The sequence below is a fragment of the Trichosurus vulpecula genome, chromosome 8, assembly GCF_011100635.1.
Source record: "Trichosurus vulpecula isolate mTriVul1 chromosome 8, mTriVul1.pri, whole genome shotgun sequence".
Lineage (NCBI taxonomy): Eukaryota > Metazoa > Chordata > Mammalia > Diprotodontia > Phalangeridae > Trichosurus > Trichosurus vulpecula.
The window spans coordinates 208,529,422-208,556,983 of NC_050580.1; the positions used below are offsets into that span (position 1 = coordinate 208,529,422).

Below are 27,562 nucleotides of genomic sequence, written 5' to 3' on the forward strand. Positions count from 1 at the left end.
ATTCTTCATATTCATCATTTCTTATGGCAAAATAATATTCTGTCACATTCATTTATGATAATTTGCTCCTCCATTCCTCAATCAATGGGCACCCACTTTCCTTATAGCTCTTTGCAACTACAAAATATTTTTGTACATATAGCTCCATTCCCTCTATCTTTAACCTCCTTGGAGTACATGTCTAGTAATTATTTCACTGAGTCAGGGGATAATATACATCTTAATGATTTTTTAAATAATTCCAAATTGTTTTCTAGAATAATCAGACTAGTTCACAAGTCTACCAATAGTGCATTAATGTCCCTGTCTTGTCATAGTTCTCCTCAAAATTTATTATTTTCATCACTTGTTATCTTTGCCAGACTGCCGGGAGACACCTCAGTGTTATTTTAATTTGCATTTCTCTTATTAGTAGCAAGTTGGAATATTCTTTCATATGGTTAGCAATAGCTTGCATTTATACTTAGAGAAGGATGTAGGAATTACCCTGCACTACTGGCAACTGAGGGGAAAACAAAGCCTGACATTGCTAATTTGGCAGGAACACCAGAGTTTTGGGGTCCCAGCTTAGCTTACTCACCCATGGAGGACAGAAGAACATTATCATAGCATAGAATCATTTGAAGGTAGGAAAAATCCTAGAAACAAAGTTGTCTAGTCAAGAGATAGTAGGGAGAGATGTGGTTATGTGACAGATATAGTATATCTGGAGATTGTTTAGTTCTCTTCTGCCCTGGTCAGCCCTCAGCTAAAGGATGTGTTTATTTCTGGGTGCCACATTTCACAAAGAATATTGACAAACTGGAGTCCATGTAAGCTGGTGAGGGGCCATGAAATCATGTCAAAGGTCAGTTGGAGGAATTAGAAGTGTTTAACGTGAATAAGAGACTACTCTTTGTTGTTGTTCACGTGTGTGTGACTCTTTATGACCCCATTTGGAGTTTTCCTGGCAAAGATACTGGAGTGGCCTGCCATTTCCTTCTCCAATTCACTTTATAGATGAGGAAACTGAGGCAAACAGGGTTAAGTGACTTGCCCAGGGTCACACAACTAGTACATATCTGAAGACAGATTGGAACTCAGGAAGACAAGTCTTCCTGACTCCAGACTGGGCACTCTTATCCACTGCACCACCTAACTGCCCAAGAGAACACTTAGGGGCACATGATCTTTCTCTTCAAGTATCTAAAGGGTTGACATTTTGTTCCCAGTAGGCAGGAGCCAAGACTAACAGGTATGAACAGATTTTCTTTCAATATAAGGAAGACCTCCCAAATAGTCAGTTTTCCTGAAATGAAATGCCCTGCCTCTACAGGAAGGCTCCCAGTCATGAGAGACATTGGCTACATTCACTTGATAGGAATATGGTAGCAGGGCCCCCTTCATAGGATCGGAAACTGGACCAGATGATTTCTAAAGTTCCTCTAATGCAAAGATTCTTCCATTCTAGTTGGGAGAGGCTGTTTCCTTGTCTAGCTGATAGTTACCATCTGTTTTCCCTTCTCATTCTCTCTTGCAGGCTGTCCAGAAGGGAAGAAAATGGAATTTATCACCAGCTTGCTAGATGCCCTCACCACAGACATGGTTCAGGCCATTAATTCAGCAGCACCCACTGGAGGCGGGAGGTGAGTGTGACTTTTTCCAACTCAGGAGGGAACCTGGGGAGAGTATAAGAGAGACTTGGGGAGGAAAGGGCTTAGAGATAGAAGAAATCATTTTTTTCTTCCTCATTATATGACTACCTCCATTGGAAAATTTTCTTTTTTCTCTCTCCTCCTGGTTTATCAGAACATGTTCTCTGTAGCTTTTTCGTATTCTATTTGTAGGACAACTTATTCTTTGGTAAAAAAAAAAAAAACAAAGTACAGAATGCAAATAATTGGATGAGGGCATGAGGAGTACTAAACGGAAGGGAAGGGTGCATGGTGGAAAGGATGTAATTGGTGAGAGCAGGGAGATACTATGCAGAAGTGGGGGGGGGGGGTATGGGGTAGGATTTTAGGTATATGTCCTGCACATTGGTGTGACTTTTCACATCAGAAACAGCAAGGGACCAGTCAGTGAATCAGGATTCTGGACCTCAGGGTCTAATACTTTCATAGCCAAACTCAAAGTTGCTGCCCCTTTGACATGGTATCTGAAACAGTCTTTCCACAGGAATATGGAGCTCATGCCCCTCAAGCCCTGGTCTATAGGCCTCTTAAGTGAATCAGTTTAAGCAACAGGCGCCCTCCACATATAGATGGACCTCCAGATTGCACGGTTCATAGCGTGCCAGTTCAGGAGATGTGCCCCTCATGGCCAAGTGCTAGATATCTTATCTGCCTTCACACTGAGCATGAGAAAATCCCTTCCTGTAGGTCCCACTGCTGTGCAAGCATTTTTTTTCTTTTCTTAATGAGAAATGAATTATCCTAAGCTCAAGTGAGTTTATCATTGAGCCATCTATGTTATTTAAATTTGGGGAGTGGGTCAGAATCTACAGCGGTGTACTGAAACTCCAAGTCCCTAGAGCAAAGATCTCATAATTCTCAGTCCAGAGCTATTTAAAAAAGCAATTTTCAGACCTTTAAAAACAATTCCCAAACCCTGTAGCTTATATAGAGAGGTTTTCATTTTGTCCTTACTTTACTGTGTAACATGGCTCAAAAACACATTCCCCTTAGTTTAAGAGGATATGATATTGGGGCTTGTGACCTGATTACTAATGACTTAAACCCCAGGGTTTTTTGCCTTCTTTGAATTCCCTTGGAACTGCCCCCATTTTGAGTCTCAAGTATACATCAGATTGCCTTGACTCTGTAGAGGTGGAGAGAAGTATAAAAAAGCAAAGGACATTAGGCCAGGGGTGGGGAACCTGAGGCCTTGAGACCACATGTGACCCTGTAGGTCCACAAGTGTGGCCCTTTGAATCCAAACTTGAGGACCTAGAGGGCCACATGTAGCCTCGAGGCCACAGGTTCCCCAACCCTACGGTAGGCAATCAGAATCTGTGGTGGTCACTTCAGAAGTACCGGGATGGTAAATGGGAGACCAGGCAGAGGGTATGTAATGCCCTGGAAACACTTCTCTACCCAACAGCTTAGGGAGAATGTTGAAGTCTGTCAATTTTGATTTCTTGGTAAATCCATGATAATTCCTATCTTCCTTTTCTGAATGCTAATAAGTCATTCACTTAAGCTGCTGGAGAATTGTTCTGAGGATTGACATTAATCTCATTGGTCTGTGGTTTGCAGAATCTACCTTTCTATCACTTTTTTGAAAATTGGGACCTTGTCTGTCTCCAATACCTCTATCATTCTCCATAAATCTCAGTGGTTATGAGTAGCCATTAAAGATCCTTTCTGTATGTTTCCAGTGTTCTGGGATAAACCCATATATAGGCTTAAAGACAAACTCATTTAGATTTGCTAGGTGCTTCTATTATTGCCTCCTGCTCTTCTTAACCATATTTGTTTTACCCTATGCAAATCATTTTCTTTAATAGGGAAGACAAAAGCCATAGAATTTAAATTGGTCTGCCTTCCTTCTGTCTTCAGCTAATCTTGTGCCATCTGCCTCAAGCTCTGTAATTCAATGGTTTCAGAGTTTTGGTCTGGTACCTAAAATTAGAAAAGAGGGCATGGCATAAGGTTGAGTTTGATTAAACTAAATACATATACACACATACACGTACATATGTATGTGTGTGTGTATATATACATTAGAAAGATATATTAAAATGTATAGTAATAGATAGGTAGGTAGGTAGATAGATAGATAGCACTTATTTTGAGAAAAGCATTGGGCTGGGTGGTGTGGGAGTTAATAAAGATAAGTAGGACATAGTTCCTGTCCTTGATTAGTTTAAGACCTAGTAGAGAGGTTTATGTAACTATAATATGTAAGAGCATTACAAAGGATTTGAAGGATTTGGAGGCAGGACTGGTTGAGGGTATCAGAAAAGGTTTCGTAGAGTAGGGTATGGTGGTAGATGCTGGTAATCCCTGCTGCCAGAGATGGCGAGTCTGGTGGATCACTTGGGCTTGGGAGCTCTCAGAGCCAAAACTGATCTGGTATCTACACTAATTTTGGTACCAGTATGGTAAGGGTCAGAGTGGGGGCGACAAGGCTCCCTAAGGAGACTCAAAGCAGTCCAGGTTAAAAACAGGGAAAATCAAAACTTCCACGCCTATCAGTACTGGGATCTCACTCTGGATTTTGACTACAATGTTTCTAAGAGTTTTCATTTGGGATATGTTTTCAAGAGGTGACCAGTAATTTTGTTTTTCTCTTTTAACTTTGCCTTCTGCTTCTATGAGATCTGGGCAGTTTTCTTTTATGACTTCTTGAAGTATGATGTCTAGGCTCTTTTTTCCTTTCTTTTTTTTTTTTGTCATGGCTTTCCAGCAATCCTTCTTAAACTATCTCTCCTCAATCTGTTTTTCAGGTCAGTTGTTTGTTTTTTTTAAATAATGTTTTTTTTCCAATTATATGTAAAGACAATTTTTAGCATTCTTTTGTACAAAATTTTGAGTTCCAAATTTTTCTCCCTCTCTCCCCTGTCTAAAACAGTAAGCAATTTGGTATAGGTTACATGTGTACAATCATATAAAACATATTTCCTTATTAGTCATAATTGTGAAAGAAGAAACAAGGTCAAGTGTTTTTGCTTACTAAACAAAAATACTTTAAATTTTAAAAAGAGATAACTTTATATTTTCTTTTCTTTTTTTAAGTCTTTTGCCTTTGTTTTAATATTTCTCATTGTCTCATGGAATCATGGATTTCTGTTTGGTCCATTCAGATTTTCAAAGAGTTTATTGCTTAGGCAACATTTTGTACCTCTTGTGCAAAGCTATTTGCTTTCCAGTTCTTACTTTCAGTAGCTCTCATTTCTTTTCCCATTTTTTCCTCTGGCATTCTCATTTCTTTTATAAAAAAACCTCTTCCAGGCTTTCTAGTTAAATCTGTGCCAAAGTTGAATTTTTGGTTAAGGCTTTGCTAAAAGATGTTTTCAAGTCATTTTCTTCTTCGAAGTTCATATCTTGAGCTTCCCTGTCACCACAATATCTTTTTCTGGTGGGATTTTTTGCTCATTTTTCCAACCTACTTCCTCACTTTAGATATTATATTAAGGCCAGGCTCTGAACATTTCTGGATGGAATGTCTGGATGGGTCTTGCTGCTGCTTTCTTGGGATATTATGTTGTTCTAGGATCTTAGGGACAGCTAAGGCTGGAGACCTAAAAGCTTGAGCGCTGGGCAAAGTCTGATGGCTGCCCTTCTTGGTCTAAACTCTACAAGTTCCTCACCTAGGTTGGGGGTTAAACAATAGGCCTCTGGACTTGTCCCATTTGGAGATTCAACACACCAATGTAGGATTCAGCTGCTATCCTTTTGGTCTGGGATTCCTGCCCTGGTTATTCCTTGGCAGGCTTCAATTGGGCTAGAAGCTGGAACTGAGACCCCATTTCAGTCCTAGGGTCAGACCCCACAACTATTCCTTGCTTGTGAATTTGCTCCTTGTTCAGTGCATAGGTTAGAGCTCATGACTACTCTTTGCTGTAATGTTCACCCCTAGGTACAAACGCCCTCCTTAGTCTGCCGTGAACCTATAACACCAAACTAAGTAACGAACCACAAAGCCACCAGTTGGCTCTTGTTCCTGCACTTTAGGTCTCTCCATGCTGGATCTAGGATCTCTTCTTGTTCTTGCCCTAGTATACAGACTCTTTCCACACAGGAACATTCCAGGGATGGCACATTCCTGCAGCACTCCATCCCCAGTGGCTGTAGACCTCTCTGTCTGTCTTCCTATTTTAACTTGAAGTAAAAAAAAAAGATTCACTTGGATTATGTTTTTTTTAATTTCCTGATGCTTCTTTGGTCGGTGCATTTCCTAGATCTGTTTTGGAAGAGTTGTAGTACAGGGTGGGGGTGGGAGAACCCTACTTCTTCCTGCTTCTCTACTCTCTTCAATTAAAGATTCTCTAGCAGGGAAAGACGTGATTAATCTCAGGAAAGTATTCTCTGATTTAGCACAGGATGAATTAGATGCGGAAGAGACTGGATAATCATAGGAGCCTACTGCAGTAGTCTAAGTGAAAAATAATGAAGATCTGAACTAGGGCTGTGTCAGGAAATGAATGGGGGATATGTTGCATAGGTAAGATTGGCAAGGCGATGGGGCAGAGGACAAGACTCACTGAAGATTTTAAATTTTTATAACTGGAAAAATAAGTGATACCATTAAGAGAAAGAGGAAAGTCAGGCAGAGGAAATAGTTTGGAAGGACTCTGGAGTCTGTGATGACTTCAGCTTTGAATGTAGAATTTGTCAGCCTGAAGCCAAGTCAAATTAGACCTGGCCTATGTGTTTGGCTTAGAACAAGACCACCTGTGGCCCTCTAGGTCCTCAAGTGCAGCCCTTTGACTGAATCCAGACTTCACAGAACACCTGCACTTGAGGACCTAGAGGGCCACTTGTGGCCTTGAGGTTGCAGGTTCCCCACCCCTGGCCTAGACCTTTCTAGCTCTACCTGCTTGATTCTGGTAGGATATAGGCTAAAGTTCCCTGCATTTCCGATGGAAGAAGCTGAGTTGAAGGAGAGGTCTTGGGTCCTAATAATGACAACGATGAAGAAAAGATGACTAGCTCACTGACTTTTAATATCTTGTTCTCTTCCAAACTCTTTCATAATACTCTTTTGCCACTGTGACCTCTGACCATCTAGCCTGCCCTGACAGAAAATATATGGAAAGCAAGTGCTGATGAAACCCAGAGAGAGCAAGAATAGATATTTCCATGGAAACTTCTACCTTTCAGTCAGGCTTGAGGATCTTTACTGGTTGTGTGCTCATGGGACCATCTGGGGCCATTTGCTGATGATTGGCACCCTGGTCCTTCCCCCTCAAGTTCCTCAGAATAGCAAGAATCCTTGGTGCTACATTTGCATTTTAATTCCACTGGGACTGGCATTTAAGAGAGTAGGGTTCTCATTCTAGTTTTGTCATTAGCCAGGTTGTTTGACCTTCAGCAAGTCATTCACATCAGTCTCGACCTTAGTTTATTCAATGGAAAGATGAGAGGTTCATCTCTGAGGTTTTATTAGTTCTACAGTTCTATAAATGTTGGAGATATAAAGTGGACAGTCTTCAAACACAGAAAGATTTTCAATACCACCACTTTCCCCCCTGAGGAAAGGAAAGGGGAAAGAACAGTCATTTATATAGCACCCACTGTGTGCTAGGCACCATACTAAGTGCTTTATGAATACTATCTCATTGATCCTCACAACAACCCTGGAAGGTAGGTGCTATTATTATCCGTACTATTATCCCTATTTGACAGTTGGGGAAACTGAGGCAGCCAATGGTTAAGTGACTTGCCAAAGGTCACATATCTAGTAAGTGTCTGAGGCTGAATTTGAACTCGGGTGCTCCTGACTCCACTGTGCCACAGGAATTCCTGCACCATGGTGCAAGAGATAGAGCACTGGCCCTGGAGTTGGGAAGTCCTAGCAGCTAAACTCATCTTCAGGAAGTAGATGCCCTCTGGAGTAATATTATTTTAGAGAGTAGAGTGTATGTGGTCTTTTATCTAACTGAAAAGACAGTTTATTATTTTCAGCCCTGTCCCTCTTCACTGTGGTCATACATCATGGTGGGTTGATGGAAGGCATCAGTAAAAGAGGGAATGTGGCTGATGTGGTGTTTCTCAGGTGTTTGGTGCCACTGACCTCATAGTTAGCTGAGCTGGAGAAGTCTCTAGAGATTTAGCAGGTTTGCTTGGCTTGGCTAAAACAACCAGGCTGACCCTTTACACCTTCCTGAAAAGTGCTGGAGGCAACAGAAATGGGCCTGAGATGTTGGCCAAAGCATGTTCCGTACCCCAACTAGAGTGTGCAAAGCCTATGGAAGCAATTAAAGATGGAAACTTAAGAAGAGAAGGGTAATGTTTTGCCCTTTCCAGAATCCAAAGAAAGCCTCTGAGGAGGAGCCTTACTAGTTTTCACATAGACTTACCCCATCATAAGGACACAAGAACTCCCCGAAGGTTGATCCACCACAGACACAAAGAAAATTAGCATTTGACTATAACACAATTAATTAAAACCTGAAATTGTATATCACGTAGACCCTATCCCAATGGGTTTAGTCTTTTGGAATATCAAAAAGACCTCATGGTTTCTCCTATCAATTTGCTAGGTGGCACAGTAGAAAAGCCTGCAGCCTCAGACACTAGTTGTGTGACCCTGAGCAAGTCACTTAACTCCGTCTGCCTCAGTTTCTTCAAATGTAAAATGAGGAAAATATTAATACCTCTCTCACTGGGTTGCTGTGAGAATCAAATGAGATATTTGTAATGGTAGATGCTTAACAAATGTTTGTTTTCTTCCTCACTTCCCCTGTGGTATAAATGCCATAGAGGATGATATAGTGACCTCCAGGATACTTGCATGGCTTTCAGACAGGAGTCTCTAACTTTAATGAAGAAAATCAATTTTCTGACCTCTCTAAAAGTCTTTTAGTTGCTGACTGGTATCAATTATCAAAACAATCAAGAGTACAAGGCAATGTCTTCTTTTGTGGAGAAGCAGCTGCCAGTCATATTTGCCTATTGGCAAGTAATTGCCGAGAGCCGGGGGACTGGATGAGATCAAGATTTGAAATCAATGAATCACAACTCTTGACAAATTGTAACGCATCGATCTCAGACCTGGTGGTAAGACAAAAAGGATTCTAGTCTATGGCAGCATATGAGATTTCCTAGAAGGTACTGGTGATGTTTTCCTCCTGTTTTATATCCGTGTTGTCCTTGGCTTTCCCTCTACCTTGTTGCCTTGGGGGAGTGGCCTGCACCCAGCCTCCCACTTAAGATTACAGACACAGAGCTGGGAGGGACCACCAACTAAGGCCCAAGTTAAGTGGGTTGTCAAAGGTCACATAGGTAGTAAGCACCAGAGGTGAGATTTTAACCCAAGTCCTCTGGCTCTATAATCTTTTTTTTTTCCCCACTAACCAACTTTTCCTGGAGTGTCAGATCTATATGTGTGTTCCATTTGATGGGCCCACATCTAACTCCCATGATTTGGCTTGGGAGAAGTTAACTACTATCCTGATAGGTTTCGACTTTGATCAGATTTTGCACAAGCTGAGGTGAGTAAGTGATTGCCTCTCGTTGGATTTTAGGATGCTCTTCAGCCAACAGTGTAGTTCCTCTGGTTTTCATCAAACAGTATCACTCTTTTCCCCTAAGGTCCTATTCACTATTCCTGTAACTTTTTTTTTATATAACAAAAGTTCCCCTCACTGGCTACCACTCCTGTGTTTGTGTTATCCTCCCTCAGTGGAATATAAGATCCTTAAGGGAAGGGACTGTCTTTGTAGTTGTATCCCTAGTGTTGGCGCATGATAAGCACTTTAATAAATGCCTTTTCATTCCTTCACTCAAATTACTTTTATGACTCTCCATTCTTTTTCGTGCTTTACTTAGAGGTACGACAGGACAGCCAGGTGGCACAGTGGATAGAGGGTGAGCTTGGAGTCAGGAAAACTCATCTTCCTGAGTTTAAATCCAGCTTCAGACACTTACTAGTTCCTTCACCTCTAAAATGAGCTGGAGAAGAAAAGGGCAAACCACTCCAGTATCTTTACCAAGAAAACCCCAAATGGGGTCACAAAAAGTTAAATAACAGAAATGGTATGACAATAACTCTCCCCAGATTCTGCCTTCCCCCAACCTCCTTGGGGGCTATTTTTATCCTAAAATACCGCTCTGGATTTCCTCCCCTCCTCTACCCCATGAGGTTTCTTTCCTTCTGGCAGCACTGCAGCACCAATAGTCTTGACTGCCAGAACAATTAGGTCCTGAGATAGGACACCTGCTTTTAATCTGTCTTCTCTCAACAATAACAGGAGTCTTATCCCTTAGAAGTAATTTTCCTTATCCTAGAATTACATTTGCTCTTGGGAGCAGAAGGGAGTCAGTAAAGAGGTACCATTGTATTGTGGTTTGGTTGATTACGGGGGTGAGGATGCTTGAGTTCCACATTCTGTATGAGCCTAAGATGAGTCTTAATCTCTTTTGGGACTAGTCAAACAGGACACCATGCCTCCTTACCATCTGTTAAGGGGACGTTATAAGGATCTAACAAGGCATTAATTTATAAACAGTGGAAAAACATCCAAGTGTGTGTTGCTCATTCAAACTAAGGCTGAGGGAAGACACTTGCCTACAGGTTGGAGCAGGGGCCAGCACTGGAATTCTTGCAGACAGAAGTCATAGTGGTTTCATAATTTGGAGTACAGGCTCCTAGTGAGTCTATGTGAGGCAGGGGCTTTCACCAACAAACTGCAGAAAAGGCAGGCAGGAGGGGGAGGAGGAGTAGTGATTGAAGGAAAATAATCCGAGTGAAGCCAAACTGTGACCAAGAAGCAAGACTCAGTTTGAGGATGGTAGGTGGTTAAGGTTTGAGAAATGTTAACTCCTAAGAATATGGGAGAGGTACAGAAGGGCTGCCAATTGATGTGAAGTGGGGGAAAGGAAAATGACTGATGCCTGCGGAATAGCCCTAAGAGAAGGTAGGGAAAGCCTCTGCCGACTGAGCAGCCGAAACCTGGACAGGACGGAGCCCTGGGAGCACATGCTGGAGGGAGCAATCGCTCCTTGGCAGGACCAGTGGGTCAGATGACCCACTCTTTTCCATCTTCCCCTGACTGAGGCTTTATTATTCCATCCTCTAGGTGAGACATTACGTTATGCTAATCCTAAAGGTTAAAGGAAAAGCTTCATTTTGCCTGGGGATCCCATGACCTCCCCCTAGCAAGGGAGGGACAGATGTTAGTAAACCTCACTGCTTCAGGGTTAGCAGCCTCTCCCTCTCTCCTTCTTAGAAATGCTCCTCATGGGTAAGTAGGTGTCAGATTCTTTTTTTTTTTTCTGCATCTAGCCACTCTTTCTGTCTTCCCTCCTCTGCGTGCTCTCCTCATTGGGCGGGTAGGGAGATTCTAGGCCAGTTGGCTGGGTCATTTTTGGACCTGTAATTTAGACTACAGTCTTTCTCTTTCCCCCCACAAGAAGCTACACACGCTATAATCTCAACAGAAATTATTTTCAAGTGCCCACCTGGTAGGCACAGATGCCAGAGACCAGCCATGCCATTTATTCCTTTAACAGAGGCATTAAAATACTTAAAAACTGATCAGTGTGTACCTTGAAGACAAAAGTCTGCCTTCATCAAATCTCCAAACTTTTCGTCTTGCCTGGAAAACTTCCATGTTTAAGAATTGTATAGAGCCTGTACAGATAATACCCCCAAGTGTCGCATTGGAATAGTTTTAGGAACCCCAAGGAGAGCATTGATGAGGCCTTATTAGTATTTAAATAGTAATCCCTTTTGGATTCTGTTTAGAGTAGTTTCTTTGAATTACACAGTTATGAGATAGATTATAGAGCAAAGATACCCCAACCTTTCTGTGAGATGTTATTTTTTATTCCTCTATATTTATTAAAAGCATCAATGGTAGCAGGACATAGGTAGCCATAGAAAAATTTCTGAGGAGGAGAGGGGCTGCTACCACCAGCATAGTCCTCACCCAACCCCCTTTGCTGGGCATCTAAGCAAACCAAAGAAAAAGGATGGATCTTTTTTCTCATAACTCTTCCTGGCTTGGAGATCCATCAGGTCAAACCTACCCATCCACCATTTGATCCTTATCTGTGGTTTAATAATCCCTATAGGAAGGCTTGTAGTTGAAAGCCTCAGATATCTGTTGTGCTTATCGAATATGTAAATAACCTAAAGGGGGAGAGGGATATCTAACTCCTTTGACAACAAAGTTGGAGTCCAGAAAGATACCTGTCAAATTTATAGATTGAATCTAATAAAATGAGAGTTTATAGTGTTGTCTTACACCTGGATTAAAAACAAATACACAATGGAAGAGTAATGGCCAAACAACAGTTAGGTGAAAAAAGCCTAGGGATGTTCATGAATTATAAATTTAATGCTGTAATCCATCAAAAAAAGAGTTGGTTCATTAATAAGAGCATAATGTCCAAAATAAAGAGAAGCTACAAGCCCATCTAGTTCCACTATAGAGTGGAGCTGCCCTAGTCAGGATGGTAATCACAGCTCAGTGTTGTGTTCGGTTTGGGGTACCACTTCTAACAAAAGATTTTGATAAGCCAGAGCATATCTGTGGGAGGATGAGAAGAAAGATGTTTAGAGGGCTAGGAACCAAACTATAGGTTATGAAGTGAAGGAACTGGGGTTGTTTAGCCAAGAGAAGGGAAGATGTCATTGTCTTCGTGCATTTGAAGTGCTGTTATGTGAAAGGGGGATTAAGCTTTTTTTATTTGGTTCTAGAAGGCAGAACAAGAAGCATTGGTTAGAAGTTGCATAGAGGCAAATTTCGGCTTGATATAGAGGAATAACTTAACAGAGCCATCCCAAAGTGGAATCAGGAAGCAGGGGAAAGGTGATAATATCTCCATTACTGAATATCGTCTAGTAGAAATTGGAAGACCACTTTGTCGAGGGGGTCCTTTTCAATTTTATGATTCTTATTAAATAGTAAAACTCCAGCAGAGTACCAGATCTCATAAGGCCTTTTCTCCTTCTTAGTCAAATGTTTACTCACGCCAAACTTCTGCCCTCGTGCTCTGGAAATTGCTGTCAGCCAGGCTTCGTAGGCTTCTCCTCACACTTCTTTCCAGGAGACACTAGCCCAGTGATATCAAAAAAAAGGGTGACTGTTATTGTTGAGTCGTTTTAGTCGTGTCTGACTATTTGTGAGAAATCTCGAGTGCCTCGGCAAAGATACTGGAGTGGTTTGCTATTTCTTTCTCCAGTTCCTTTTACAGATGAGGAAACTGAGGCAAACAGGGTTACATGACTTGCCTAGGGTTACACAGCTAGCAAATATCTGAGCTTGGATTTGAACTCAGGAAGATGAGTCTTCCTGATCCCAAGCCCACTTTGTCAAGTGATGACACTAGAGTTATTTACTGAGTTGGTGTCCCAAGCTGGGATTAGAAGCTTCTGGGCTTTGGCAGACTCCATCAGGAGATCATGCTCATACCCTTTCCTAACTGATCCAATGGAAACCTCATACTCAGCAACATCAGCGCAGTCTGTCCACCTAAGTGAAGTGCCCCTATTCAGTTGAATGTGTGCTAAGGGTGGTGATATATTTTGTTCCATGTTTTGCAGTGATTTAATAAGTTAAATGAGGTGACTCTAAAGCCGAGAGTAATTTCCATAAGCTGCATGTGGGAATGAGCCTCATGACTTTATATTCACACCATGACTACGGGGATGTACGCAGTTCTACGAAACCCAAGGATCTAACTCCTCGATAAAGCTGCCTTTCACTCTTCTAACCCATGATCATCTCTCCCCTCCCTGAGCTTTTGCTTTTTACTACTTTTCAATACTTTTTACTACACTATAAACACACTTCCATGGCACTTTCATTCGTCCAAAATGCTTGCCCTGTAACAGCCTTGAGCGATAGGCAGTACAAGTATAGTTATTGCTATTTCACAGGGGAAGACACTAAGCAGCTGAGTTGGGACCCGGACTCAGGTTATCCGACTTCTCATGCTGTGCTTTTCCACTGTGCCTCATTCCCTTTCCCAACCCTCCCCACCCCCAGTAATACAAGGTGCTAAAAACAGTTAGCGTTTAACTTTGTCATATGTATTAGAAATGTGTCTCCTCGGGTAGATTGCAATGTCTATGAGGGGAAGGACCATGTCTTATAGATTTGTATCCCACACAATACCCAACACAGAAGCTGGCACGTAGTAGGCACTCAGATACTTAGGAGTGATTACATACTGTTTGTGGGAGTATGTCTATATACACATACCACACACACACACACACACACACACACACACACACACGCACACACACACACACACATCTAGCAATAAGCATTGAATTAGAACAGGAGCTCTTAACCTGGAGTCTGTGAACTAATTTTTTTAAAATATAATTTGATAACCATATTTTAACATATTTAGTTTCCTTTGTAATCCTTTAGATTTTATTTTTTGTATTTAAAAATAGTATTCTGAGGGGTCCACAGGCATCACCAGACTGCCAAAAGGGCCCATGATATGAAAAAGGCTAAAATCCCTGTTCTAGAAGGAGGTGTAATTTTTCCTCCATCTTTGACTTCCCCATTTTTCCTGTGGAGCCTCAGTAAGGAATCTCCCAGCTTGTCTATCTCAGAATCAGGCAGGTTGTTTTGTTAAAGGTTCTCTCAGTTTGCGGGTTCTTGAGGGAAGAGATCTTTTACTCTTTAGATTCAACCTGGGAGAAGGTGGATTAGATGCCCTCAGTGGTCTGACTTGGGAAAGGAGCAATGCCTCAGCCTTACTCAGCCCAACTCCTTGTGGGCCATTGGCTCTCCAGCAGTGACCCCAGATGCTTCTGATCTCTGCTCTTGGGAGACTTTCCAAGGGATCTGAGTGGTGGGATGGGTATCCTTTGGGTAGGTTCTCCGAGCCAGATCCAAGCCACACTCTGGAGGAGCGGGTGGTACACTGGTACTTTAGCCAGCTGGATAACAATGGCAGTAATGACATCAGCAAGAGGGAGATGAAGCCCTTCAAAAGATACGTGAAGAAGAAGGCCAAACCCAAGAAGTGTGCCCGGCGCTTCACGGACTACTGCGACCTGAACAAGGACAAGTCCATCTCGCTGCAAGAGCTGAAAGGCTGCCTGGGAGTGAGAAAGGAAGGAGGTAAGTGGCTATTCTCCTTCTGTCCACCTTACAAGTGAGGTCACTGGGTATGGCGGCCTGACAGCCTGGGCCTCTTCATGTTGCTGGCTCAATCTCAAGTGCTCTTGGTTTTCCTTCCCTTGATTTTCCTTTAAAATCCAGAATAGCTTCATTGAAAGAGGGGAAAATAACAATGGGGCATCTCCACCGCCTGAAAATGTCTTCACTCTCTTTAAGGTGCCTATCCAACTTTGGTTACTAGTCCAAAGGATAACATAGGCTCTGCTAGCTACCAGGCATGAGCAGTTAGTTGCATGCTTTTGTAGAAAGCGGACAAGTAGCAGGGATGCAGTATTTTGTGCAGTACAGAGTACTGGCTTCCATAGGGTATCACGTCTGCAGAAAAATGTGTTCATGTGCTTTCCCTTCTCTTTCCTGGATCTCAGGATCCTCATCTGTAAAATCAGAGGACTAGGCTAGACTTCTAAGGTTCTTCTTACATCTGTTGTTACTGTTGGGTCATTTCAGACGTGCCCGACTCTTCGTGACTCCATTTAGGGTTTTCTTGCCAAAGATACTGGAGTGATTTGCCATTTCCTTCTCCGATCCATTTTTCAGATGAGGAAACTGAGGCAAACAGGATTAAGTGACTTGCCCAAAATCAAACAGCTAGCTAGTGTCCGAGGCCAGATTTGAACTAAGGAAGATGAGTCTTGCTGAGTTCAGGCTCAGCCCTCTATCCACTTTGTCATCTAGCTGCCCCCTCTTCTTCTTTCTTCTCTGCTATGAATCTGAGAACCTTATTGTTGCTGTTAAATTCACAGTCCCCTCTGCTAATACTATCATACCCCTCTACCTCAAGCAAGCACTGCTGTTGAATCTATAAAATGAATCTATAATGACCTGATGGGTGATGGAAAAAAGCACCAAGACTGAAAGTTCATTAAGTAGAAAGTATAAGCCCAGAACCCTTGGTGCTAGAGACAGGGGCGAGGGGAGGTGGGCGGTGGGGAGTGGGCTACCCTCTCAAAGGTACCTTGGATTTATCTTGTTTATAATTTGCATATAGTTATATGAAGATACTGACTTTCCCTATTCTGGGCCAGGCCTAATTCAGGCCTAACCCATCCAATGACCCAGGATCAAATCCCAAATATTCCTTCATCTCCTTAAAAAGGAAACCAGCCCAAGTGGGTGGCTGTATCATGGGGGAAGAAAGATAGTGCAAAAGCCTGGGTGAAGTAAGAAAGCAGCAGAATGAGCTATTGCCTCCGACTGCTTTAAAAAAAAAAAAAACAGCAAAGTTTGGGAAACACAGAGACATTGTAATGGCCAGTCCAAGTGGAGGTCATATCGCCCTCTGCTGGACCTCTTGAGGCTTGTACACCAGACGTCAGTGGAGCCTGAATTGGACTATAGTCCTGCTTTCGGGATCTCTGAAAGAGCCAGTGTATGGGTAGGAAGGCAAGCAGGGGATGGTGAGAGGGGAAACCAGAGGCATTAGTGATACAACATCTACAAACTGATGCTTTAAAAGTAAACCCCACCTTTAAGTCTTCTTGGAATTTGAGTCCTTGGCCCTTCGTGATACGGTGAAGTAGTTTCCTAGGTGAAAAACAAGACTGTCCTTGTGTTTGTCAGAGGACCTCCATGTTTGGTGTCAGTTTTTATATGCCTCTCATACCTAGGATAGGTGTCCAAGACAGACAGATGGATAGATAGATATCGAGAGAGATAGCTAAAGTCAGATATATATGTATATATTTATATGTACGTATATATGTGGGTAGACGGGGGTAGGGGGGAGAGAGAGAGAGAGAGAGAGAGAGAGAGAGAGAGAGAGAGAGTGAGAGAGAGAGAGATCAATCCTCCTTTCTTCATTCCGTCTGTCTTTACCACTCCCCCTGTTCCCTCGCTTCTTTCTCCCGGTGACTTTCTCCTCCTCTTCCCTCTTTCCCTCTCCTTCTTGTTCTTCCCTCAGTGCCTGTCTTCCTGAAAGTATCTTGGGATGTCAGAAACAGTACACCTTTGTGTACAAAGTCACAAGACTTTGCGGTCCAGTTGTAGTCCAGCTCTGCCTCTTTCCTAGCTCCAGTCAAGTCACTGCATCGGAACCTAGTTTCCCCATCTATAAAATGGCAGGGAGGGAATAGATGAGCTTACTTCTATCATCCCTTCTAGCTTGAAGTTTTCAGTTCTTTCTCCTTCAACCCCACCCATATGCTTTTTCATTTTCTACTTCATCGGTGATGGTGTTTTTTTTGGTGCTAAAGATGGCGTCGATTCTGTTCTTGACTCCTGCTTTGCTTAATCCTCTTATTGTCCATACTCTGGACTCCAGGAGCTGGTAGATGCTTTCAGAGGTTTATCCCTCTGTCTCTAGGAAAAACAATGTTAATCCGCTTCGGCAAATGATTGTCACTTTTTCTCTTACCCTATTTTAAAGCCGATGTTTTTGCTCACCTGTTTCTACATATGTTAGGAAGTGAGGAAGAGATAAGATCTGCCATCCGTTAGCTATCAATCTCTCTCTCTCCCATTCTCAGCCAAATTCTGGAAAAGTAGCCTGTATTAGGTTTCCCCTCCTCTTATTCTCTTAGAAACCTTCTGCAATCCAACTTCTAACTTTCAAACAACTGAAACTGCTATTTCCAAAGTTAGTAGTGACCTCTTAATTGCCAAAAAACCTAATGGCCTTTTCTCAATCCTCCTTCTTCTTGACCTCTCTGCAGCATTTTGTATTGTTGAGCAGCCTGTCCTTCTGTCTAATGACTACTTCTGTCTCTTTTCCTGAGTCAGTATCTGTATCATGCTTCCTAACTTCAGATCCTCATGCCCTTTGACCTGGACTCTTGCCACAGCTTTCCAGTTGGTCTCCCTGCTTCAAATTTTTTCCCACTCCAAACCATTCTCAATACAGTCTTCAGTGACTTTCCTAAAGGGCAGATCTGACCTTGTTATCCCCCCATTCAATAAGTTTCAGTAGCTGCCTGCAGAATCTAGTATAAACTTCTCTATTTAGCATTTAAAACTCTTCACAACCTGGCTTTATTTAGCCTACTTTTCTGGGTTTCTTACATGTTACCCTCTTCCACACACTAGAGTCTAAGAATCTGGATCGATTGGCTAACTTGCTTTACCACCACCCCCCCCCCCCCCCCCACAATACTCCATCTGTCACTTATAGAACTTTTCCTTAGCTGACCTCATGCCTGGATTGCACTTCTTTCTCATCTCTGTCTCTTAGAATACACTTTCCTTCAGCATTCAGTTCAAGTGCCACCTACTACATGAATCCCTCCAGTTGCTAGTGTCTTCCCTCTCAAAGCTGCCTTGGATTTATCTTGTTCATAATTTGCATATAGTTGTATGTAGATACTGACTTCCCCTATTCTGGGCCAGGCCTAACTCAAGCCTAACCAATGACCCAGGATCAAATCCCAAATATGGCCTCCTTTATCTCCTTAAAAAGGAAACCAACCCAAATCTATCCAAAATCAATATCATTCCTTCCTCCCCTGTATTAGAAAGTAAAGCTTCACTACTGACTTTGTATATTTATAAAGCACTTAGCACATTGCCTGGCAAACAGCAGGCACTTAATAAATGCTTATTCCCTTCCTCCTCTCTCCCATAGTCTCTTTCACTTCTAACTCTATAAGCCTACAAATCAATCCCTCTGGGCCTCAGTTTTTTTATCCATAAAATAGGAATTATCTTAGGCCTACTTAATTATATCTTTGTCATATGGCTTCTTGAGGACACACATGGTACTTGGCAAACTTTTTAAATGTTATATAAATCGCAGTTGTTGCCTGTTAAATAGGCAAGACAGATAATATTTTTCAGATGAGATGAAACAGAGAGGTGAGTCTCTCTGGTTTTACCAGAAACCTCTCATAGGTTTCAAAGGTAGAAAGGACTTCTGAGATCATCTAATCCAACGCCCTCATGTAGATGAGGAAACTGAGACCCAGAGAAATGACTCATCCAACATCATGTTTACCCCAAGGCAGTAGTAGAAGTAGTAGTAGTGGTAGATTGATGGGAGCATGGGAGGCAGTCAGGTCTCTTGCTGCTCCAAGCTCAGTGATCTTTGCGCTAAGCAGACTAGGAGGGTGACGGAGTTGGGGAGGCATGCAGAAGGTACTGGTTAGGGTCGTGAGTTTAGTCTGAATTACACTCAGCCCCTGTGCCATTCTACAAATCTAAAGCCCTCTACGTTACAAGTAAGAATCCTCACGACAACCCTGGGAGAGAGGTGCTAGTTCTCCCATTCTACAGATGAAACAGGCTCCGAGAAACTCACACAGAGTCACACAGTTCCTAAATGTCCCAACAGATTCCAACCCAGCTTTTCCTGACTCCAAGTCCAACCAGGCATACAAGGGCTGTGAATACTTGTGGAAAATAAACACAGCCACTCAGTTTCCACCTGTTTCCCACACCTACATTTGGGGATTAGGGAACAAAAGACCAGATACAGCCATGGCTGCCCCCTCTCCTTTGGTGACGAATCACCTTCATGTTTTTGTTCTTTACAGGTAGCAGCACGGGCAGCTTTCCTAATGGAAAAAGACAAGGCACTAACCCATTCAGTAAGTCACTTCTCTCCTTCCCTCCCTTTTCTGTCATCCCTCCTTTTCCCTTGGCTATTTCAAAATCCTCTCAGGAAAACTTATTCTAGCTCTCTCTTATTTCTCAATGAGAGAATGCAAAGGAAATTATAGGCTAATTTCTCACCTCCCCACCATACCGCAAACAAGAGTGTATAAACAGTTCAACACAGTTTAGGGCTCGTGCACAACCACCCTGTGCCTACCAGACTGCAAACATTTTCTCAGGGGAAGGAATGAGCAGAGAAGAACACTGAAGTCCTTCATTCTAATCTGCAAAGTGGGTTCCTCCAGAGGCAAGGGTGGGCTAGTAAATTGTATTTGCAAGCCTAGGTTAAAGGTGATTCTTGACCCAGCCCTCTAATCTCTCTCCCCCAACAACCACCACCTTATTTGAAGCTTCATTTGTTTTTTGTTTGTATTTTCTTCTTTCTGTACTCATCTATCCGTATTTCCAGTAGGACAGCTGGTTTAAGAGCAGAAGGGCAGGTGGGGAGTTCGTGAAGAGAGAATGGATCATCAGAGACCTTTGACCCTGACCAGTCACATCCCGCCTAACAGGAGAGGTGCCCAGAATGTTTGCACTTTTAAATCATTCTCTCATTTGTGTGTATGTGTGTGTTGTTTTGTTTTGGGTCCTGTTGTTTTTTTTTAAACACTGTTATTGAATACCACAGTGGGAGAAGAGAAGAGGAAAAAAAAAAAGCAAAACTTTTCTCTTTTTTTGAATCAGCTACTGACAACTTTTAGAGTTTTGTTTTGTTTTGTTTTGTTGGCGTTTGTTCAGCCTTGAGAAGAAAGAGATTTATATACTGTATATAAATATATATGTGAATTGTACAGTTCTTTTGTACAAGCTTCAGAGTTGATGTTTTCTTTCCTTCACTCTACTAAAGGCTTTGGGGAAGCCAATAATTCATAATCTATCCTCATTCTGCTTGGAGTCTGACCCTCCCTCTTTATTTTCTTCCTTATTCTCCCCAATAAGGTATACGGAGACATGAGTCTTACCTTTTCTATTGCAGTAGCCCTGGTGGGATTGCTGATTACCTTACTGGAGGAAGAAGGTGTCCCTACTGCCCAGATGGAAACAGTCCCTAACCTGGTAGCTCTTGGAGCAAGTGCCTTAGTTTATTAGTGTTTCCTCCTTAGAAGGGTATTTGTGTTTCAGCTTGGGACACAGGGTGGGAAGAAGTTCACCTTTATCAGGTTATGAAGGGTAGAAGTACCTAGGAGGTGCCTGGGTGAAGACGTTCCCTCCTTTCTCTGGGAAATAAATTCTTTGTAATCTAGTTCATTAGCATTCTGGAATCCTCTGGGAGAGAGATTTAGGGCTTCCTAGTTGGGGGAAGGGGTTAATATAGGCTTTATTGTATATTTTTCTGTAAGACACTTTTTTGTAACCATTTGGGACTGAGGAAGAGCTAGCTGAATTCAGTTGATTGGAAGAGTGGAGATAAAGGGAGGGGAGGGGGGGAGAAAGAGAGAGAGAGAGAGAGAGAGAGAGAGAGAGAGAGAGAGAGAGAGAGAGAGAGAGAACATGTTAGCTTTCTCTAGGACTGGTACATCTTGTGGTTCAGGGAACTGGAAATAGTGAAAGAAATTTATGTATGGGCTAGGTTTACAATGCATGAGACAAGAGAGTTCTGGTGGCAGCAGCATTTTGCACCAGGAATGGGATTTAAAAGTCTCCTCCATTCTCTTCCTAGTTTTGGAGAATGGGCACAGATGGGAAAACTGGTTATTGGGTCGAAGCAGAAAGTGACAGTCCCTGCTCTCATGGCCTTAGTCACCCACAATGAATTTTCTTGTAAGGGAGTTAACAGCAAGTATAAAATTTTGTGTGTTTTAATCACCAAGAAGAAAGCGAAGAATTGTGAGAACTACTCCTATATCCACAAACTAAGGAAACCCTAAGTCATCAGTATATTAATAATCTTAGTCCATTGGCACAGTCTTCTAAAATGAGTGTCAATCTAGGAAATTTTAGATCACATAGTCATTCTGAATGCAGTGTTGTCCCAAAAGAAAGTGAAGAATTAAGGGGTAGCTTCAGCCAGCCATCCTTGCAGGAGCTGCCAATTTACAGGTTTGTCTGCACTTCTTTAGGAGATCTGGGATACCATGGATGTGGGTATGCCTCCTTAGATGCAGACAGCAATGGCTCTGTCTTGATTAATTACTTGGCAGCCAACCCTCTGATGATGAGTCTCTTTGTTTTTAATTAAGCTGAGCATAGTTCATCTCCAAGCCTATGGTCAAAGTCTTCCCACTATGGGAGAACCTTGCATACTTTGCACTCCATTGGCATAGTCTGTGCCAACCCAGGATCATCTCCACACAATGACCAAAAATACTAAGTCTACACTTATGAAGTGCTGTGTAATTGGCCAAAGGCAGCATGGTGTGGGGTTCAAGTCCTGCCTCTGACACATACTGGCTGTGACCACAGGCAAATCACTTAAACTATCAGTGCATTTATTAAATCATTTTTTTCAATTGTGTTCATCTCTCTGTGACCCCACTTGGAGTCTTCTTGGCAGAGACACTGGAGTGGTTTGCCATTTCCTTCTCCAACTCCTTCTATAGATGAAGAAACTGAGGCAAACAGGGTTAAGTGACTTGCCCAGGGTCACCCAACTGGTAAGTGTTTAAGGACAGACTTGAATTCAGGAAGATGAGTCTTTCTCATCTAGCTGCCTGTAAGTTGCATAGCAAATAAAAAATACACATTGGTAGAAGGAGTTTCTTCCCAGGGAATTACCAATACCAATAAAATTATAGAACTGATCGAAAAATTTTGAAAAATATTTTTCATGCAGTCTCATTCAATGCTGATAACAATGCCATGAGGTAGTCAATGAGGAAACTGCGGTTCAAAGGGGTTAGTGACTTGGTGAGGATCACATGGTATGTGTCTGAGGCAAGTTTGAACCCAGGTCATCATGACTTGAGTCCGGTCCTCTATCTATTATGCCATGTTAGCTCTCATGTCTTCAGGGAGAGGACCTTAATTTGTCATTCCAACAACTACATTATTTTAGGCTAGGATTTAGGGAACAAGAAAGCCTACCTTCACATAAAGTTAACTCACATTCTAGTCCCTGTCCTCCCACCAGATCTTTCCTGACCCTCCAAGAAATGTAGAGAAGAAGCCAGGATTATAGGGGATAGGACATAGGGCATGACACACTTGTCTTTGAGGTGTTTCAATACCATCTTCCCCTTTTAGCCCAAGAGAACCATCCAAAGCTTGGCTTCCCTTTACTTAGGTCAAGTGGGTTTTTGCTGCATTTAATTTCTGGGTAAGTAATGCCCAAACTAGGTCCCACTTCAGTGTGAATTTGCCAGTTTGTCCACTAGCCCTTCTTTTATTCCTCCTGATCTTCTAGTGACCATGCTGTTAATGCCTAGAGAAAAGTTCATCCACTGTCTAGATAAGGGAGCTTAGACCCTTAGGGATTCTTAGTTTTCTCATCTGTAAAATGAGCTGGAGAAGGAAATGGCAAACCACTTCAGTACCCTTGCCAAGAAAATCCCAAATGGGGTCATAAAGAGTCAGACACGACTGAAACGACTGAACAACAACAAACCATTTTTGGTGTCACGAAACCCTTGGGTAATCTGGTAAAAGCTCCAGACCCCTTCTCAGAATAATGCTTTAAAAAATAATTAAAGGAAATGCTAAGTTTCAGTGAGAGATTAGTGAAAATAAAGATGTAATTTTTCCCCCATCCAAGTTCCCTAAAATCTATGCATGGGCCCCAGGCTAAGAACATCCAGCTTAAAGGTTTACCACAGGGGTTGCTTGTAGAGCCCAAGCCACTTTGGATTGAAGGGACCCCATGTATCACTCATCTTTCACCTTAGATTAAAGACAGAGCAGCCTATTAGGGTGACCAAAAGTGGGCTCTTAGACCTGGGTAGAATAACTTGGGAGGAATGGAGCTGTGACACAGATTGATTAGAATGGGAAAGATGCTGATCTAAACCAAAAGTGCCTCTGCTCCCAGGAGAGGCTGACTGGACGAAGGATGTGTATTCCAAGATGGGTTCAGGGGGCCAGGTTAATAAAAGGCTCCATCCTTATCTAAATGGTGTGCTGCTCCAGACGTTCAGACTACACTTTTCCCTGGAGTGATGGTTATATGTTGAAGGCTGAATACAGATACCACTCCAGAACTTGACTCTCTGCAGTGGTTTGGGTGATTTGTGTATTGAAGAAAGGGGTTTGGTCACTTTTTAAAATAAAATTTAAAAATGGATAAATCTCAGTGTCTGCATTCTTTGTCTCTGGGGCCCTCCTGTTTCCTAGAAAGTCCACCTTTCTAGGCTGACTTGAAATTTCCCAACTGTGACCTTGGAGCCCTGGGATTCTGCCCTGCTTCTCTCTTAGTTTCTGCAGTGCACTGGCGAGATAATCAAGATATGGCCACAAGATGGCAATGTTTGCTGGCAAGTCAACAAAATTTTGAGGATGCTTATGTCCTTATAACTCACACTTGTAAACATACAGTAGGCACATTAGGTTATAACCAACAGACCTGAAAATCATTTAGCGTTCAAATACCAAGAAGCTGGGTCATTCTCTGGAGAACAGATTTAGTCCCAGCCTGGTTTTGGAAGGGAGGATCTGTGTTCTCTTCTCCCGCTGTCCTCCATGAGAGATATGTGGCAAGGAAGGTCAACATCAACACCTCCAGGGTTCTCCATTTGTCATGTATCTGCCCTTGTCAATTCTCTTCCCCACTGCACTATGACCCTCTTCTCTGGCTAGAAGTCAGAGAATCATTACAAAGAATTAAGTCTTTGCTGCCGACATCTTTTAATTTAACTCCTTTTCTAAGGAAGGCAACATAATACATTTGGGAGACACTGAATCTGCATGTGGAGGGTCTGGGTTTGAACCCCTAGCTCTGCCAAGCCTTTATTTCCTTCTTTTTTTGTTGTTTTTTTTGTTTGTTTGTTTTTTGGCAGGGCAATTGGGGTTAAGTGACTTGCTCAAGGTTACACAGCTAGTGCATGTGTCAAGTGTCCGAGGCCGGATTGAACTCAGGTCCTCCTGACTCCAGGGCTGGTGCTTTACTCACCCCGCCACCTAGCTGCCCCTATTTCCTTCTTTATAAAAGGGGGAGAGGTGGTTTTAGGCTAGATAGATATATAACCTGTAAGGTTCCTTCCAGCTCTGAATCTACGATTTTAAGATCTTTTGCTGCCTTTTCAGTTTTCAGTCACCTGTGAAACTAGCAGATCCATGGTAGGAGTTCAAACTGAATAGCCCAGGTTGTCCACTAACCTTCCTTCCCCTCCTTGATGAGAAGGAGGTGGTCTTCTAAAAACCATACTGGTGAAGTTTCTTCCCCACCCCATTCATCTCCACTTAACTACAGCTTTTTAATGAAAGAAGCCCATGTTCTCAGTCTGAACTTTGTATCAATCAACAGATATTTATTAAATTCCTATGAGCTAGGCTGAAAGCCCCTATTCTCAAGGAGACTGCATGCTATAGGGAGAGGCAATGTGTATAAGTATACACAAAATAATATTGAGAGGAGGAGCTACTAGCAGCTGGAGAAATTCCTATGTTGTTTACCCTTGCCTTTCCCCAAGATGTATGTTCATTCATCCTGGTTTTTCACCATTGAATATATATACTATGTGAAAAACAATCACTTTTTCAGGACACACAGGGAGAGGGAATAAGGATGGAATGCGTACCTCTGGCTTCCACTTGGTAACCAGAGGGACTTCTTGGGGGAAGGGAATCAGATAATTGGCCTTGGGTTCCAAGCTGTGGCTCTTGCCAATAAGCTTAGGCAGTCTTATCTTGTCCATAATATGGACATTATCCATGCCACTCACACCCAAGAAACTTACAGTCTTTCCTAGCCATAGCCTTTCATCTCTACCCTCCATTTGCTCCAATTGGGAAAGGTAAGACTTTATTTGGGATTGTAACACTACTTCAAGGAGTCAGTCACAGAATTTCAGAGTTGGAAGTGACCTCAGAGGCCCCATCTACTACGAACTATACCCTCCATCTGTTTTGTTAGCTATCCCACCCACCTCTATGGCACCTGCAAATGAGATAAACAGGTCATCTATGCTTTATCCAAGCCACTGATAAAATTGTGGAGATCTCATCCCCTGTATTGTTATCTTTACCTAGGTGACTCCTCAAAGCCAAAAAGACTCCAGCGTAATTCCCCCAAATCTACTAACCCACCCTAACTTAACATTATCTAGCTCCTTCTATCCCTGTCCCCCATTATCACTCTAGTCAGCTACAGAACATAGCTGGACCTAGAGTCAGGAAAACTAGAGTCAAAATCCTGCTTTGGACACTTACTATCTGTGTGACCCTCGGCGACTCACTCATACTCTGCCTCAGTTTCCTCAACTGTAAAATGGAGATCATAACAACACAACCTTCCAGGGTTGCTGTGAGGATCCAATGTGATAATATTTGTAAAGTGCTTTGCAAACCTTAAAGTATTATGTAAATGGTAGCTATCATTAGTGTTAGTCCTTTCATCAGTGGAGAACTGCCAATAGAGCTTGCTGCCCATCCTTCCCCTTCCCCAACCATGCGTTTGGTACCACTAAATAGTGGCAAGGGAGGAGAAAAGTAATACAGGCTCTGTCTAGTCACCATTACATGGGAAAAGTCGAATTTTGGAAGCAATGAAAATCCCCTATGACACCCCAGGATTTCCCAACTCCTTTCTCCTGGTTTATGGGACCGTCTTTGTTTCTCTTACACAAATGAAGGCTTTAGCTGTGTTTGAGGAGAAGGAGCAGGAAGCCTAATCAGCCTAAACTTAAAAGTGTGCCCTGTGTACATTCTTTTCCCTAGGGTTGTTAAACACTTTCTGACACCTCTCTGCAACCATCTCATCTACCCCATCCCCCCCCAATCCAAGCAAAACAGGGCAGTCACTATTCCTGTTCCTGATTCCTCTTAGGTTTTGCTCTCCTGCCATATCATCACCACAGTGGCCAGACCTCCTTCCCACAGGGGCACCTCTGAGGTCTCCTGTTCACTATGAATTGGATCATAAAATTTTAGAGATTTCCAAGAGTACCCCCAACGTAATGAAACCAGATCTCTCTAGGGATTCAGAACATCGGGGCCAAAAGCAGAATGAGGCTCTTGTATTGTCAAATAGTCTCCCACTGAGTCAACCTACCATCACCTTTCTCCTTCTCTTACATCTTACTCCGCTACTATGATCTGGGGACACTGTCCTCCTTGCTGGTCCATGAACAGGACACTCCATCTCTCCACTCCAGGTATTTTCTTTGGCTATTCCCTCATGCCTGGAATGCTCTCCTTCCTAAGTTCCACCTACTGCCTTCCCTGGCTTTTAAGTCCCACCTCCAGAGCTTTATTTCAAGAAATCATAAAGTCCACTGGGGTTCAAATAGAGTTACCCGACCATGCCTTTGAACCCAAATCACTCTGGCTTTCACTGATTGGCCAATAATAGTTTCCAGTCCAAACCTCATCTGCTTGGGTTTTGATGGCTCAGAGTGAATGTAAATAGCCATAGTTTCTTTTCTGGACAGAAACTCTGAGGGTCTTCTCCTCCCAGACCAATACTTTTGTGAAGGCAGACTAGGCCATCTTTTGCCTCAATTCTTACCTAGCCTTTAATTACTGAATAAGTGTTGCCTCAGACAAACTGAGAACTGGGAAAGACTAAGATCTATACTTAAAAAGGTCCAGGGCCACCACCAGTGGTCTTGACCTGTATCTGGCCACTGGACTCCAGTGATTCAGGAGGAGATAGTGAGGCTGATGACTTGGCACAGCCCTGCCTCATTTAAATCCAATTCACTTGTAAGTCAAGTCATCACCCTCCTGATGTCATTGGTCTTCTTCGAGAACGAAGGATGAACAGCAACAATTAAATCTCAGCTAAAGACCCATTTTCTTCGGAAAGCCTTTACCAACCCTTTTTAGTCATCATGCCTTCCCTCTTCTAACTACCTCCTATTTATTCTGCATATAGCTTATTTGTACATATTTGTTTGCTTGTCATCTCTCCCATTAGATTGTGAGCTCCTTGAGAGCAAGGATTGTCTTTTGCCTCTTTTTATATCCCCAGAATTTTTTTTTTAGATCTTAAATTATTTTTTTTAATTTAAATTTATTTATTTAACATATTTGGTTTTCAGCATTGATTTTCACAACATTTTGAATTACAAATTTTCTCCCCATTTC

General features: G+C 42.5%; 1 protein-coding gene across 4 annotated transcripts in view; it reads left to right on the forward strand.

The window, feature by feature from the left end:
* The window catches only part of SMOC1 (SPARC related modular calcium binding 1), a 208,821-nt gene extending 188,630 nt beyond the window's left edge, over positions 1 to 20,191 (forward strand). For 2 of the 4 annotated variants that reach the window (XM_036736294.1, XM_036736296.1), the window contains exons 10-13: positions 1,520 to 1,625; positions 14,493 to 14,740; positions 19,264 to 19,317; positions 19,797 to 20,191. In XM_036736294.1, the coding sequence (XP_036592189.1) occupies positions 1,520 to 1,625; positions 14,493 to 14,740; positions 19,264 to 19,317; positions 19,797 to 19,810 (422 nt within the window). In that variant the 3' untranslated portion in view covers positions 19,811 to 20,191. Of the gene's footprint in view, positions 1 to 1,519; positions 1,626 to 14,492; positions 14,741 to 19,263; positions 19,318 to 19,793 lie in introns of all 4 variants that reach the window. The other 2 variants (XM_036736295.1, XM_036736293.1) reach the window with 2 other exon arrangements.
* Positions 20,192 to 27,562: the final 7,371 nt, after the last annotated feature.